Raw genomic sequence first — 16,364 nt, forward strand, 5'->3', positions numbered from 1 at the left:
AGCATTTTAAGCTTAGTATTTTAAGGTTCACTTTGCAGACTTTAGGTTTTATAGTTACTTTATAGGGCTTGCATTTAAAGTTTGCGTTTTAGGGGTTAGAGTTTACAGTTAGAAACTGTCCCTTCGCTGCCCCTATTGCATGAACGTCCTCCAGATGTCTCCAGAAGCTGCAGGATGTGCTCGCAACAACTGCTTCTTGCTTTATCTACTCTGGATTGACTTGCACAATGTTATTCCCAGAGCCAGCGACCCCCAAGCCAACATGGCCGCCCGGAAGTCGACGACCCCCACAGCCAACATGGCCGCCCGGAAGTCGACTATCCCGCAACCAAGATGGCCGTCGCCAGAGACGAGCGATCGCATTACCACACTTCACACAGCGGGCGGCAGCAGCGCGCCGGACCCGCCCCTCGCTCAGAAAGACAGTGAAAAAGGAAGAAGAATCAGTTAACTGATGTCAAGTCTTGAGAGTATCACTGCTGCTAACTAATATCACTGTTACTCTTCTATTTTGGTCTTCTTAAGCAAAATTACTTCATGTATTGAGATCCTCACAAACTATTTGATGTAGCACAGTTACTGCATCCTTCCTTGGCAAAGGCTTGGAAAAGGAGCAACAGCACAACACAAAACATCCTGAAGTGTCAACAATTCCTAAGAATGAAAAGAAATTACAAAAAAATCACAGCACACATCCGGAATTGAATTCAGTATTACAATGTATTATGTGCAAAATTCACCATTTGCCTTTTACAAAATGAAATACAACATGTGCCAGGGGTTTCAAATACATGGCAAACTAACATTACAAATGCTACAGGTCTTTGTATGTACAATACACGTGTTGCTTGTGATGTATTTCTGCAATCATCTGCCCACAAAGGACCTGGAGAGAACTCCACGTCTCTCTAGGATAAAAAACAACACAAAAACAGCCCTACGTGACTTGAGTAGGACCCACAGCATCACCCACAGCACCAGCTATCTTGCACAAGCCTACAGAACACACATATTCAATACCATTTTATCTTTGTACACGTAGGACTCTGACCTTCGCATGTCACCTACTGAGTAACCTAAGAGTCATGAAATGCTACAACATACTCTCCAGTCCAAAACATGTCTTGATGGTGCTGACAGACTATACAAAATGGTTAGTGTTCTCATTCAATGTACAAATACATCTAACCCTCTGCTAACACCAGCAGTATCTGGGAGAGGTGCTGTCAAATCCCTCTGCAAATCTACACAAAGGTTTACACCTAAATTCCTTGCCAACCTTTGCTCATTTTCTGCAAGGAGCCTGAACCAGCAGACTAACACATTTTAATCCCAAATTCGGTTCTTAAATTCTTTCTCTGCCCCTTCTCCACATCCTCTTCTTTCAACTTCCCCTTCCAACCACCCAGTTCTATCTAACACAATGCATATAAACAACAATCCGGATAACAGTACCTAACGTTCTGATAAAGGCACTGAAATCACCAGTGCCAACGTTACAATCTTCATAGCATAACAGATATGTCATAAACTCTCCTGTAACAGGAAAAGAAGAGGAACCAAAGAGACTTTTAATGCAATACTCTAAAACCAGCAAGAGATTTATTCTTGTATATTAAGTGTTAAAATCACATGCATAATTATAGAATATTTTATAGTTAAAAAAATATTTTAAAAAACAACCCTGACAGTTTACCTGCAACTGCTATAAAATTTCTAGGAAATATATATAAAAACATGGAGCTTTTCTGTAATAAAAAACAAAAAAACAATTAGAAAAGGATGCAATCATCCAGGTAATGAGCTAACTGATGCCCTGCATCGGACAGTCTTGTCCAACTCACGCTGGTGAAACTGAGCACACACCAGAGAGTTTGCTGAAGTAATTATCTAACGTATGTATATTTAAAATCAAACTGACATTTGGCTAAAGGACGAGTGTAAGAAAATAGATTTTGGCATACTACAGCAGAAAGAACTGCAGAGGGCCACAGTATAATATGTTTCATTTCAAGCAAGTCTGTGGTACAAGAAATTCAGCTTCGTGGGCTGCTTACTCAAACGCTCTGGTGGAATATTGTGCACAACTAGCACGGTTTACACATATTGTCTTTTCTAAGCAACACTAGATGTGTCTGCACACATTTTGCTAGGCATTTATGGTTTAAAACCTGCATAGACTGTTTCAGCTCCTAAGGTGGGGAGCCAACAAGGTTATTTTCAACAGGTAAGCAAACAGAAGTTAAAGTGTAAGTTGCTGGCTTTAAGAGGCAGAGTCGTCGTTCTGAAAAATGGCACTGTATGGATCACTGTTAATGCGCTTGTAGACAAAGTGAAAGACCTGGGGCTGCGGACGGCTGTGCAGCTCAGCCTTAATCTTCTGTGGGTAGGTGTCTTCCGTCAGTTGCTGCCAGGTGTCATCAACAAAAAGAAAGAGGCTGTATTCTTTTGGGTTGTCCACTTTGAACTTCTCAGCACAGAGCTGGCATACGTCTTCTGTAGTGATATACGGTCTTACTAGTAAGGTCTTTCCTGTGCATCCACTGTTCACTTCCTGGAATGCAACTCGAAGGTAGTTCTGTTGGATGATGAGAAAACAGATGTCAGAAAAAAACACCAAACATCCTCTGAAAATTCAAGAGTCAGCAATGAACACCAAAGTGCCTTGTGTTCTAGTTGTGAAACACATGCCACTGGTTCCTGTCAATTCTGACCACCCCATGAAATGCAGTGTTGGTGGTGAAACTGGCAAATCTGCAGCTGGCATAACTGAAACTTAGCAAGCCAACATCCCTCTTTCCTTGCTCTGCATTCTTAGCTCTGTGACTAGGAGTGAACAGATACAGCCCTAAAGACGTATGGAAAACCCCGGTGATTTTAACACGACTTCACATTAGGCTTTAACAGCAAACAAAATGCTGAAAAGCAAAATACAGCACACCCAAGAAGATGCCAGTGATGCCACTGCTGGGTCACTACAGCAGAAAACTTCACATGATATATTAGTCAGAAGCAGAAAAAAAGCCCCCTCTAGTTTTAAGAAGACAAGGGTGTCACCACGAGCTACTACGTGATAAGCATCTCTCTGCACCCTGATGCTGTAGCACGCACCAGGTAATCCAGCCTCATGTAGGACATTTCTCTTGAGTTAATCAGTGTCTGAGTTTGATATGACAAATTCTGTAGGATGCCGAATAAGGCACAAAGAGATGTTGCAGAAAGAATGAATTGACTTTGCTGCATTTCACTAAATTTAGATGATCTTGAGGCAAAAGCTGCATCTTGTTTTCCTCTGTTGAAATTGCCATAATCCCACATGTCTGACGTAACACATAATAACAAATAATTAGAATCGAAGACTGTCTAAAGCAAACTAGGAAAGTGAGAAAGACCTGCTTGATGAGTGAGCTGTTACCTGTCTGAATGCTAAACAGAACAAGTATGCCAAACCTGAAGAAGTAGGGAGAAAAAAAAGCAGCACTGCACACTCCAGTTTTAATTTCTAATGTACTTAACGCACAGAAGGTGTGTTTTTAAATGCATGTGCATTCATGCAGGTAGGAATGCTCCAAGGAGAGGCCAAAGCTTGCCCATAGACCATAGTGTTAAAATTATTTATGAAGTACTGGGAAGTTGTGTTTAATCCTCATCAGGTTATGGGATTTCTGCTTTCGATTGCCCTTTGAGGAATGGAGAACGAAGGTCTTCGAGTTTCAATAGGCTGCATTGTAGAAGCACAGTGAGTCTATCCTGGTTTGATGGGAGAATTATTTGAGCTGAAGTCACATAATGCCTTGTCATAGGAAAGGTACTTCATTTCAAGGACTGTAGGATGCAGAGAAAGAAAATGGACAAGTGGCATTCTGAATAGGCAGCAAAGACTCTCTTTTAAGAGGGACAACAGAAGAAGCAGCGTACAACTTCAGTGCCTTGTACAACTACCCCTGCATCCTCCCAGACCCAGCACAGCACCCAGATGTATGGTTAGGTTGGCTGAAGTTGACTTGCTGCGGAAGGGAAGAGTAAGTGGAATGCAAGATCCTGCCAAAGAATCTTCTGTGATTTAACCATCCAGCAGAGACCCAAGAAGGTGGATTTTCCTACAGCGCAGCATTTTGTGAGAAAGAACATCAGATTCAAGTAGGCTGAGACTCTTCCTTCATACAGGTAAGCACAATAAAGAACAGATCCCAGTAAGATGGACCGGCTTAGTGCACTGGCTGTGGTTTGGTACTTCTGTTGACTAGCTCTCCTCTTAAGAGAGGAATTGCACAAGACTGCTTCTTTTCTCAGTTCCTTCCTGTTCAGCGTTGATCTGTAGCTCTTTATATGGACGCTGGTAAAGCAGAAGAAGCCTGAGCTGAAAGGATTCATTACCTTCTGGATTATCCCACACCTTCACTTTTCAAGTGCTTAATTATGTCATAAATAATTAATGGTTGTCACTAGAAACTTCGTGCTGTGAACCACATACAATTGAAAACAAATAAGTTAATTCTTCCTTCTTGATTACATCATCTTCCTCACTTCAGAATCCCATGGTTTTATGTGGAAAAACACGTAGGCCCGATTTTTAAAGATGAAATAATTGCAACTTTTGTTATTCTTCAGTTGAAGTTACTGACCTACTCTGAAAGAGCAGTAAGAAACGGACAAAGAAACATGAAGACATCCATGTTATAGAACACCACTCCTTACACTGACTTTAAAACTGCAGACAACTACTCCTCCCACCTCTCCACTCTGCCACCTGCTGTATGCCACCATGAGTTACTGGGGAGCTGTGCTGATTCACATACCACTGGCGTTCCAGATCTGTTCTTTTTAGCAGTAGAACATATAAAAAAGCTAAATTAAGAGATATGATTCAGTTTGTCCACGTTCCGAGTGATTTAAATAGAAGGGTGGCTGGGAAAAACATATTTGTTACTTTCTCCAGACATCGTAATTGAACCCTGTTATAAAGTACAAAGACTTCAGAACCGAGGAAAATTTGCCAGCCCTATTCTCAGCACTGCTACAACCCAGTTACCTCATACACCCCAGGGCAATCGTAACGAATCACAACTCTCAAATGGGGATTTCCAACATAATAATTATTCTTGACTTTTCTGCTTAAGCCCTGAGTTCTACCTGAAAATCATCAACCGAAGGTATCGTCCTGTTAGTCGTCCTCCTCTTGTGCCACTGCCTGAGAGTATCTCTGGCTTCTGAACTTAGCAGCCTGGCAGCTTGTTCCTCCTGGAAATTCTTGATCAGCGAAAGTGCTCCATAAGCGCTTGTCAAGTAATAGCCTCCTGTGAAGGACAGCAAGGGAAGAACTTCAGAGCAGTCACAAGCACAATACTGCAAACACAGTTCTTACGTACGTGATAGTCCCTGTATCCTACTGTCAAAATAATAATACATCAAAACAACTCATTAACCTGCTAAATATTGGACAGCATCTTCTTAGTTGCTAAGAGAGATGTAGTAGTTAGACACAGTCCACATTATCAAGCAGTGAAACAGTTTCTAACTCGTGATCAAAAGATCATTGAAGGGGATGCATTCTTAAAAGCACTGGCCTGGCAAAGACTTCTCCAAGAAGTTTTTACTAAGTACCTGAGCCAACCTTCATGACATGTCACAACTTAACTGAAAGCTGCAGCCCTATAAATACCCTCGGGATATTTTCAGGCATTGAAAGATAAAACATATTTGGCATCTGCACAGTGCATGTGCTTGCTTGCCAAGTCAGGATGGCTCCTCCTTCTTGGCCGGAACCAAAATATTCCCTCATAAGGTAGTATTTACCAGTACATACCCCTGGTCATTCAAGCTTATATGCTGCAAGCACACCAACTCTTACTTAAATGATGCTACTGGCGTCAGGATTCCCTTTGAAAGTATTCCTACTTGAATGAAGTAAAGATACTGTATAGTGATGCAAAATCTCCCTTCCCGTGCCCTTCACCCAGTTCTAATAAAAAATAAACGTTACCTTCTCCATGCAGCAAAGATGGATCCAGCAATTCCATCATGTACTCAATTTCAGTATCCAGCTCCAGCATGTCACACTGAGCTATTACATACGTCAACACAGGCAAGAAGTCATCAGCTCCATACAGCCTCCCTGTGGTGAAGGAAATAAGGATAGGCAAACTTCACCTTTTTCTCAGGTTCATCACTTGAAAGTAAGGAATGATTTTGCTGCTTTTCTGATCAATATGTTTGCATTGCTCTGCAGTCTTCTGTTATCAGTGTGTGGCAAAGAGAATGTCATTTGGAACTCAAAAGGCAGGAGACCAACACTCACATGAACCCTGTCAGGCCAAGGTTTACAGATGCACTTTAAAATGCAGAAGTTTGCAAAGAATATAAGTTGGGCAGGACCTTGAACCTAAATGCACTTCGATCAGCACCATGTCCAACTTCAGATTCAGTGTCCACTTCGAAAACAAGCTGCCTTCCACCTGCAGCTTTTATTTGCTTAGGGAAAAGCTTACCCTATGAGCGGCACTGCTCACATTAGCTCATGACCTACCATAGCAGTGTACTATAGTCTCCAGGCAAAAGAGTAGCACCTATGCATTAACATAGAACCCTTGCAGTAGTTTTCTTGCATACTGTAGTTGTTTTATCGCATGTTGCACTTAATTACTACACTGAAATATTGGGTGCATCCTCAATTACAACTTTCCAGACAAATACTCACTTAGACTCAGTGTTGAACTCAGTGCTCACACACAGGACAGCCTTTCTGGCAGTACCGGAAATGTACAAGTTAAGCAAAAGATTTCTACTTACTTAACTATTTTAAGCTGCTTCACAAATCTACTTCACACTGAATCTGCAGGCGTGCTGCCAGATGCATTAGAGATAACAGGAAAGAAGAAGGGAGGAAGAATACCTCTCAAAAAGACAAGGTGACACGCTTTGAGAGCTCTAGGACAAGATGTATGTTGGTAAAACCAAGCGGTTTAGCTTCCTACATTCAAACACAACCTCAGGTTTGGAGCTCAGCGAGCTTGAACCACAAGAAACACCATACCTGAGTTATTCTCCATAACTGTATAAATCAGTTTGCAAACTCTCAGCAGCAGCATGACTTTCTTTTCAGGTGAGTACATTTTCTGCATGGTCATGAACTTGACTTTAATCTTTTCAACATCCACGAAGTCTGGTGTTGGAACGAACACACCCAGTTCCTGAGGATTCCTCTGCCGGACCAACTGCAGGTTTTCCTTTAGCTGTTTCCAAGAACCATCTGCAGTATGAAACTCTTTCAGCATCGCTTCTATGTGACCCTTCAATGGCTTCAGAATGCATTTATGCATGGCTTTCTCCAGGACAACATCTGCAACGGGAAACACAAGGCCAGTTGATTTCCTCCTCTAGAGCAGTGCTAGAGTTAATATAACCATTCCCAAGACAGATATTGCAGAGAGGAAAAAAAGCCCCACAATTGCCAAGACTTATTTATTATCCAGGCTGAGTTTCCAGATGTTTGTTAACAAGAAAACAAAGACGCAGAACAGAATCTGTATTTCATTTTCATTTACCACAATCTGGTAAACAACAACAGAAGCAAACAAGCAGGAAAAAAAACACCACAAAAAAAACAACCCAAAAAACCCCAAACCCACAGACTGAGCCCAAAAAGAACAACAAGCTGCAGCTCCACTCGGCTTTTTTTCTTCTGTTGGCCAGGAATGTGAGTTTCGTTTTGCTGTAGGCTTCGACTAACTCCCAAACTTCAAATAAAACACAGCCAAAACCATAACTCTTATCTGCTTTGGCAAGAAAACCCATTCTTTGAGCACTGTTTGAAAACTACAATTCAATCAAAGTCTCCTAAAAACTTGACTCAGCTTTGTCAGCTCTTTGTGAACTCTGAAAGATTACGGGCCTTAAACTATAAATGAAAACTAAGCCGTATTTTTGTCTTGCTTGAGATTTCATCACGCAAGCCTGCATCCAGCTTTGTCATCAACTTTGAAGTTCTTTGTTGGGCAATAGCGTGCACGTGGCACAGCCACTTGTTCTTCTTTATATTCCTGTTCTACTCCAGTTTTTCTTTAAGAGTCTCTTATGTTCAAAGCATGGACCACATCAACAGAGAAAAGTCTTTGGCTAAATGTTTTCCCTGCCAACCTGTATTTTATAAGCTAATTTCCCCTCCACCGCTCAGTATCCCTATGACATGGCTTACGTTAATAATTAGCTCACACAAATCATCTGTACCATGCACAAACCCCATGAGCACAAAGGAAACAGAAAGCCCTTCAGCTTGATGCAGGCAGGCCTGGAACCTCAGGCAGGCAGAGAGCACAGCCGCCACTTGGAACATTAAAGCTCCAAACCATTTCTAAGGCTTGGCATTTCTTATTTCCAATAAGTTTTGTCTAATTCTGTTTTCCTCGCTTTATTCTTTCAGATGTTTTTTCGTTCTCCTTGTTAAGGCCTTTTTTCTTTTTGGGTTTTAATTTCTTAGCTCTTTTTTTAATCCCCTCTTGTAGTCCCTGTGCTTCATATGTAGCCTTGATGTTCCTGATTTCCTTTATGGCCATGGACCGTCATACTAAGTGAAAGGCAGATCCAGCTTCCCATCCAACCAGAGCCACCAATCAGACCCCAAGTGGCAGCATTTCCAACAAATTATCCTTATCTATTTACTTAGTAGAGCTACACAGCCACGTCAAACCCTACAAATGGACACAGCACTCCACATAATCATCCATTAATAATATCCAAACAATAATTAGCACTATAACATCTCCAGGTTGCCAACAGAGCATTGATCCTTTAAGTTAACCTCTTTGTGTTTTTCCAAGACACGAATCAGCAAATTCATGTTTACTGCAGAAAAAAGCCAACTCTTTTCAAACACCCAACAAAACCATCTCAGATGTCCAATAGGCTCCAGCAGTGTTTCAGAACTTAACATTTGCTCCTCAGACTCAAAAACAACAAGAAAAGGAACGGAAATATATATATATATAGTTTAAGAATCACTTAATGTTCCTGAAATGATCTTTAAAAATAAGCCTCTAGCCTCAAAATGGGAACTGGAAGTGCTTTGATAAATGAATTGTAAGGCCAGCCAGCTAGTTTCGTTGTGACTTGTGGAAGCACATCTGTATCCGACGCTGACATGCTGTTTTATTTTTTCCACTGCAAACCACACAGCTCTGATTTTAAAGACAACATATCAGTAACAGCCAGTGTCCTTACATGCCCTCCTGCAATCCTCGCTGCCTCAAATTGCACTCTCAGTTCCCCACTACCAACTTGTCCATTGCAAAAAGCATTGCCTGGGATGCTAAAAGCAAAGGGTTGCTTTGGTACGCCATCTCCACTGATGCAGATCTTGCAAGAGAGTCATGCAGGCTCTTGTTCATCGCTGGTGAAATACACAGCTAATGCTGGCGACTGTGCTGAAAAATAACGTGCTGTAATTGAGAATTTGCTCTGTCAAATAGTGTTAATGAGCTCTTTGTAGCTGTTGTCATTTCTATAGAAATAAACAGGAGGCATTACTTTCAGCGTGACCTACATGATGGCCAAGCGCCCAGCTCCTGGCAGATGTCAGCACTGACACATAGCTTAGCCCACGGAGCAGACAGGGACGTCCTCAAAAGGAGCAGTGTTTGGAAGTAAGGCTTCACACACCCACACATCCTGCACAGCCCTGTGCAGTGGCAGAATCTGAAAGACTAGGGAAGAAAATGGTCTCCGAGATGAACCTTCCTTTGCTTTGCCTGCAGAAAGCACACCAGTGAGTCACAGACACATTTGTTCTAGGTTTGTTTTGCTTTCATCAGACAAGCTGTGGGCTGTTCAAAGCTCATGTTATGGCTGCATGGTAAATGAGTCCTCTCTTCAAAAAAGCAGTAGTAAAGGAACAGGGAAAGCTACAGAACAAATCAAAGGGATGGCAAGGAATGGGAAAACCAGACCCACTGCCTCTGCTCAATGTTTTTACCACTGCTTCCTGCTTACTTTGGAGAAGTGTTCTTCAGTGACCTGGAAGGAGGCTGCAGTGAGATGGGGGTCAGCCTTTTTTTCTAGGTAACTGTGACAGGAACGGCTTTAAAGTTGCACCAGGGGAGGTTCAGGTTGGCTGTTAGAACAATTCCTTCTCCACAGAGCGGTGATGCAGTGGCACAGCTGCACAGGAGTGGTGGGGTCACCGTCCATGGAGGTGTCCCAGAGCCGTGGGGATGTGGCACTGAGGGATGTGGGCAGTGGGCACGGTGGGGTGGGCTGGGGTTGGTGACCTCAGTGGTCTTTCCCAACCTTAGTCATTCTATTATTCTAATGAGAGTGGTAACTGATGGGGAAGCCACTCAACTCAACATGGAAGGGTGCAAGGATAAACAAACATGGAAGGGGAAAAAAAAAAGAACAGAAACACATAAGCACCTGGAAATAGCACAGTGCTAAAGCTCAGCCAACCAGAGGTTTTCAAGAAGAAAAAATGGCATACTGTTCTAATTCCTTTAGGATAACAGCCATGGAAGAAGAGCAAGTGGTTGTCTGTATCTTGACTTTTTTGAGACCCCCAACCCTATTCTGTGCAGCTTTTCAATGAGCAAATAAGGGAAATATTGTCTAGCTGTGGCTATTATAAGGAGGGTACGTGAATATGTACATAAAATGCTGCACTTGCTGAGAACTCACCAACTGTTTACTGCCAAACAAGAAACACTTGAAGTAAAACACCGACACTCCACAAGAAGAGTGTAAGGGCAAAGAAAAACGCACAAGATGAAAAGCGATTGAGCACGTCATGGAAGAAAAACTGAATTTCAGAGTCCCATGACTATTTTGATGGGGTGTGAGAAAATAACGTCCCCCCCATTGAGACATGCTAATAACAGCAAGGTCATAGTCAAGTGGCAGGAAGCAGACCTGGCTTGACTGTGCCAAGGTCAGCCAGCTGGAGGTGCATAGACCAGGCAACCCCATAGGGAATGCAGGGCTGGAAACCAGACCTGGAAAGGGGATGAATAAAGTGAGCCCAGCACATTCAAGTGTGGTTGGCTTTCAATACGTTTTGCATTTACACTTGAACAATAACAACCAGATACCTTTAATTCCATCCCAACAGTGGGAATCCTACCGCTCCAGGAAGGCCTACAATTCTGTACTGAAACAGTCAAGTAAAAACCTGGATAGCAGGCAGAGCTGCATTTTAAAAGCTCTCTACAGGGACGACTACATTTTGCTGTCACATAGTTATCTGCTGAGATCAGCAACATCTGATGCTCCTGATTCACTCTGGCTGCTTCCAGGCTCCAGCAATAGGCAGCAGTTGTTTCAAAAGCAAGTTCATTTGTTTAAAGGCATCCCGCTTTACACATTAATTGCATTTGGTCACACGATCAGAACTAACTTTGTCACTGAAGAAAACCAATGTAGTTATTATGTCTCATAGCTTCAGCTACTCCCAACTACTAGAACATTTAACAGCAGACATTTTTCCAACCTTCAGAGACTCAGTCTGACTTAACCACACCCTTGGAACAAAAACGACAAGCTAAACCAAGCTAAGACCAAACTGCTAGTAAATACAGCTCTGTATTCCTTGTCAAACTGCCAATACTCTACAGAAGGCAGAGGAAAAGGCCCCAAACACCCCAGCTCCAATTGCCTTTTTCTTCCACGTAACACCTACTTAATATACTACTTCTAAAGAGTCTCAACTTGGAGGACTCTCAGTGTATATTTGCTTATTACTTTTGCTTGACTTTCCATAAGTGAGGTTCAGGTTACATGAAGCATTTCCTCTCGGTCAAGGAAAGACTGAAATGTCAACATAAAACCACCCTCTACTGCCAGAGAAAGAACTATCCTGCCAATTTTGCACTGGGACACTGGGGTATAGGAGAAAAACAAGCAAATTAGGACTGAAGTGAGCTCACAAGGAAACTATTTTGCCCCGAGGGATGTTTACCTCCTGAATGTGGCTTATAGGTTCTTTTACAAATACAGCTCAGACTCAGCAAGACAGAGGGACAGTGGGATCTTATGCAGCAACAATGATTTCACTTTGGTGGATAGACAAGTCTATCCCTGTTGATGAAACACGTATTCAACCCTATAGCTCATCTGCAACCTTTTATAACCACATACATGCAACAGAGAGGTATAGAAATCCAGAGATTAGCATCCCCTTCTCCTACATACATTTTGTCCCTTCATCTCTATCTTTTCAGTTTGTTTCATCTGTGGGGATGCGCAGCTTTTCTTGGAGGGAACAAGAATGGATGAATGAGATTTATTCCCACATTAAATAGCTATAGAACGCCTCTCTGCTCTTAACTGTCACCACTTTCCAATAAGTTCTAGTTCTGCAGCTACTGTGCATACTCAGCGTGCTACTGAAATTGCCCCAGTTTTGGTGCCAGCATTGCAACTGTTTCAGCCCAAAGGAGGGGGCAAAGCACACGCCGACAAAGAGATCTTGCAAAATTAGCACTGCAGATTAAAAATAAGATCATGGGTAACGAGTCCTATCACTGCTGTCCTATCACAGTATCATATCACTGTATATTTTAAGGCTACCTTTTTATAAACAACTTGGTAGCACCAATGTGAGTTGCCAGGTTTTTGCCTTGTTGCTGTGGAGTTTGTAACATTTTTTTTTTAACAACTGAAATACTCAATGTCTTGAATCCTGACAGTAAAATTAACCCTATCTTTCCAAACTTGCAAAAAGCGTATCACGATTAACAGAGTACATGTTTGCCTACCCTCAAAATACAGCACGGTATTCCTTACCTATTTGGTCCTCTGGAATCAGCGATTCGATTGGGGGATCGAGTTCAGAGCTTTGGGACAAATAGTTCTTAACTTGGGTCATAAACTGCCGAACTGTTTGCAGCATATCTGTGCTGGAAACGTGGCACTCCTTGTTTTCCTGGAGAAAGCTGATATAGTCCTGCACCAGGCATCCAAAGTAAGTGCGTTTGTCCCGCGACATCTCTGCAATCTTCTTAATCATTCTTTTTTCGGGGGTCATGAAGGAACTGAAAACTCCACTAACTTTCCGTAGTTGGGATTTCACAATCTTGGGGAGAACAAACGAACTGTTCCTTTTCTTCTTGGGTTTCAACGGAGGTGCCATGCTCTCTTGGTCACTTTCCCCCTCATAATCCTCCAGGCTGCTGTTAGTGTCCCCCTCGTAGCCAAACAACGGCATGCTCCGATCGAAGTCCAGCGAGTCAGAGGAGGAGGTAGAAATGCTCATGTCGCTCAGCCTCTGCCTGCCTCCATTCCAGGGTACGTGTGACTCAGAGCTGCTAACTGCAGTCTTCTTGGCAGCCGCTGGAGCTGGCTGAGGTGGGGGGGTTTCACCTACAACGTCAGCGGCTGCGGGGACACGCACAGAATTGCAGGCAGGTTGAATTACGGCCGTGGGCTTTGAGCTGCCGCCCTCCAGCTCTGCACAAACAGCCTGCTTCTTCAGCCGAGGAGGCGGAATAGGGGTTGGTTTACTCTGCAGCAAATCCAAGTCTCTCTCTTTCTTATGGTTGACTGTTTCTGGCACGCTCGCCTGCTTTATAGTCCTGGAAAGCTGTGGACTCGTGAGGACGCTATTAATAGAAGGAGGTGGTGGCCGGGGTGGGGGGGAGCGAGGCCTCTCAGTACCATTCACGTCCTGAGATTTCAGGCTCTGCCTTTTCAGACTTCCAGTGACATCCTGGCTGTGCACTTTTAAGAAGAGGGGATTAATGAAACACAGAGCTCCGTTGGTCTGGCTGCACTCCAGTTCCAAAGGCGTTCTGGTTCGTATAGAATGCACTCCATTTATAAGGCAGAGCTGACGCGAGTCTTTGCAAGCACTGTCTGAAGGCCCAGGCTTACGGGGAGGTGAAGCATCTGAGGGGCTGCTGTTAGATGGAGAGCTCCAGAAGTCTGAAAAAAATCAGCATTGCATTAGTATAAGAATGCAAAATAGCACGCAGATGGCTTTCAGAACATTCAGCTCTACATAACCAGCTTCACGTAATAAGAAACTCAGACAAGCTTTTATTAATTCAAGAAAAAAAACTACCGAACCTCTGAAAGCACAACCAGATGTAACTGCATGCTGTACTCATTTATACGTATCCTAAGAATTGCATAGCTTCAAATCAGAGCACAGAGTTAGGCTTAAAAGTTAGCTGAGCACCAAAGAAAGGAATGGATACTGTAACACAGCAACCCTTATGAATAGGAGGCTAAAATGAGCATGATCTCATTACTAGCATCTCAGTCAGGGTAAGGCTAGAGCCTCAGCTGGTATTAATAAATCCACTCCACTAAAGAGAACAGAACTGGGCTGATCAACTCCATCTGCCTCTTAAAATAACTCAACAAAAATATTGGTTTGGTTTCCTCTTAAAAAGAACAAACTAATGTAAAGATAGCTCACATTCAGCTGCACTGGGTGCACGCAGGCTTCAGCCACGCAGAACAATTGCTGGTGTCTTAAAGAGAGCTGCCCTGCAGCCCCGTGTTTGCAGTGGTGACACAGTCTGTCTGAAGTTTCAGACACTCAGCAGCACGTAATTAGACCGAACGTGCCATCCCACACCACCGCAGTGTGAAAAACCTGTGCTAAAACAGCAAATTTCAGCTGCTGCCTCTTAGCCCAGCAAAGCGTCAGCAAGTTTGTGAAACTGAGTCAACAGTAAAGCCTATCAGTTTGTAAAAGTACAGGGACTGAAACCAGACAAGCCCTCAGGAATAACCACTGCACCAAAACAAGTGAAGAACAGCAGAGGAAGGCTTTGCTCTGTTGGCCAGTCTTTGCAAGGCCCCTTCTCCTGGAGTGTTATGATACCATAAGCTGATCACTGAGTAAATGTGGGCCCAAGGGCATGAATACCCATGGTAGGTCCATGCCTGACACCTGTACCTTACCTATGGGCAGAAGATAAGCAGCAGCTCGTGGCACATGCCACAGCCATAGAACATATGTGAGGAAATACATTTTCCTTACAGAGTCACACAACATTCCTGTTTTGCTTTCTCATCCTGGCACCGTGACTCTGCATCCTGCCTGCAGCACACATAGCACGTGAGCTGTTACAAACATGTACCATGTAAACAAACACTGCTACAGGTGAAACAGCAGGAGAGGCCAAAAGAATCTGAAGCATGAAAGGGCTCTAACAGGAGCAGAATGTTTTCTTCTGTGCCTGCTTGTTGCATAAGCAAAGCTCACGGTTAATAGGAAGGGTCCCTGGGAATTTTTTTTTTAGCATTTCTTGGGTCCACAGCATCACAGAGCTCACTTTTGTGGGCTGTTTTGCAAGTGGACACCAAGAAAACCATTGAAAATCCAACTTTGCTGCTTAGCATTTGCTCACAGGAACCTCAAACTTAACCTGGTATGTAGCACATAATGGATCCCAAATGCAACCACCACATAGTTAAAGGCTAGTCCAATCTCCTCCTCAGTATTCAAAGGGAATACTTAGCATAAAGAAACAATACACCAGACACAGACAAATGGTCCAAGAGTAAGTAAACCACGCTGCTTTCAAGAACTGAGGACAAAGAGTGTGGATAGTCTGGACAGCTTGCTCAGCATCATCAATCTCCTCCACCAGTTACTCAGATGATCCTTGAGGGTCTCCGAGGTGTCATTGGGAGACCATTTCCATCACCCTACATCTCAGTCAGATCATTTATTTTCCAAATATTTACCTTATCAGCAGTTAAATATTAGTGTGTATCCACACTACAATCCACACTTCCATTTAACCGCCTCACTTTGCAGACAAGAAGTGCAGAAGACTTCTTCTCTCAAACAATTCCTGATAGTCAGCCAATACAGCGAGACAAAATGCAAAGCAATGCAACACCTGCCCTGTGTATGCAAAATAGCCCTAGAGAACCTTGTGATAACCCCTGATTTACTGAGGGTCCACTTGTGAATTAAAGATGACTCAAAAATCAACCAGGACAGAAGACTGCCCAGTCTAACCCTCCCTTCCTGCCAAAGGAAATGAGGCCATTCAGCACTTTGCAGGAGTTGCTCAGTGATTCATTTGGGTTGCGCCCATGTTTCAAATCCTGCCAGCCTTTGTATCTGCTGCAAGCTCAAAGTGCATTTTACACTGAGCCTTTAATTGGATGCAGCAATTGTGCTACTTTTAACCGAACCAACATGCATGGATATGTTCTGTAGATGTTATGTATACACCCCTCCTTTTATTCACATGCTACTGCATGAAGCCACAGATGTTGACATTGCCCTCCTAAAATAAATAATCACGTGTCAGTCTGAATAGAGGGGTTTATTAATAGTGAATCTCAGTTCCTACACTATTCCATCAGCTACAGCTAATTATCCAGCTAGTGCTTGCTATGTGAGCCTGCAGCCA

General features: G+C 43.1%; 1 protein-coding gene across 10 annotated transcripts in view; it reads right to left on the reverse strand.

The window, feature by feature from the left end:
• Positions 1 to 701: 701 nt before the first annotated feature.
• The window catches only part of RIN2 (Ras and Rab interactor 2), a 44,617-nt gene continuing 28,954 nt past the window's right edge, over positions 702 to 16,364 (reverse strand). For all 10 annotated transcript variants that reach the window (XM_015856638.3, XM_085542425.1, XM_085542423.1 and 7 more), the window contains 5 exons: positions 12,769 to 13,905; positions 7,034 to 7,339; positions 5,984 to 6,115; positions 5,134 to 5,297; positions 702 to 2,578 (listed from right to left, as the gene is read on the reverse strand). In XM_015856638.3, the coding sequence (XP_015712124.2) occupies positions 2,264 to 2,578; positions 5,134 to 5,297; positions 5,984 to 6,115; positions 7,034 to 7,339; positions 12,769 to 13,905 (2,054 nt within the window). In that variant the 3' untranslated portion in view covers positions 702 to 2,263. The remainder of the gene's footprint in view (positions 2,579 to 5,133; positions 5,298 to 5,983; positions 6,116 to 7,033; positions 7,340 to 12,768; positions 13,906 to 16,364) is intronic.

The sequence above is a fragment of the Coturnix japonica genome, chromosome 3 (assembly GCF_054131305.1).
Source record: "Coturnix japonica strain WE chromosome 3, WE-NBRP24, whole genome shotgun sequence".
Taxonomy (NCBI): Eukaryota; Metazoa; Chordata; class Aves; order Galliformes; family Phasianidae; genus Coturnix; species Coturnix japonica.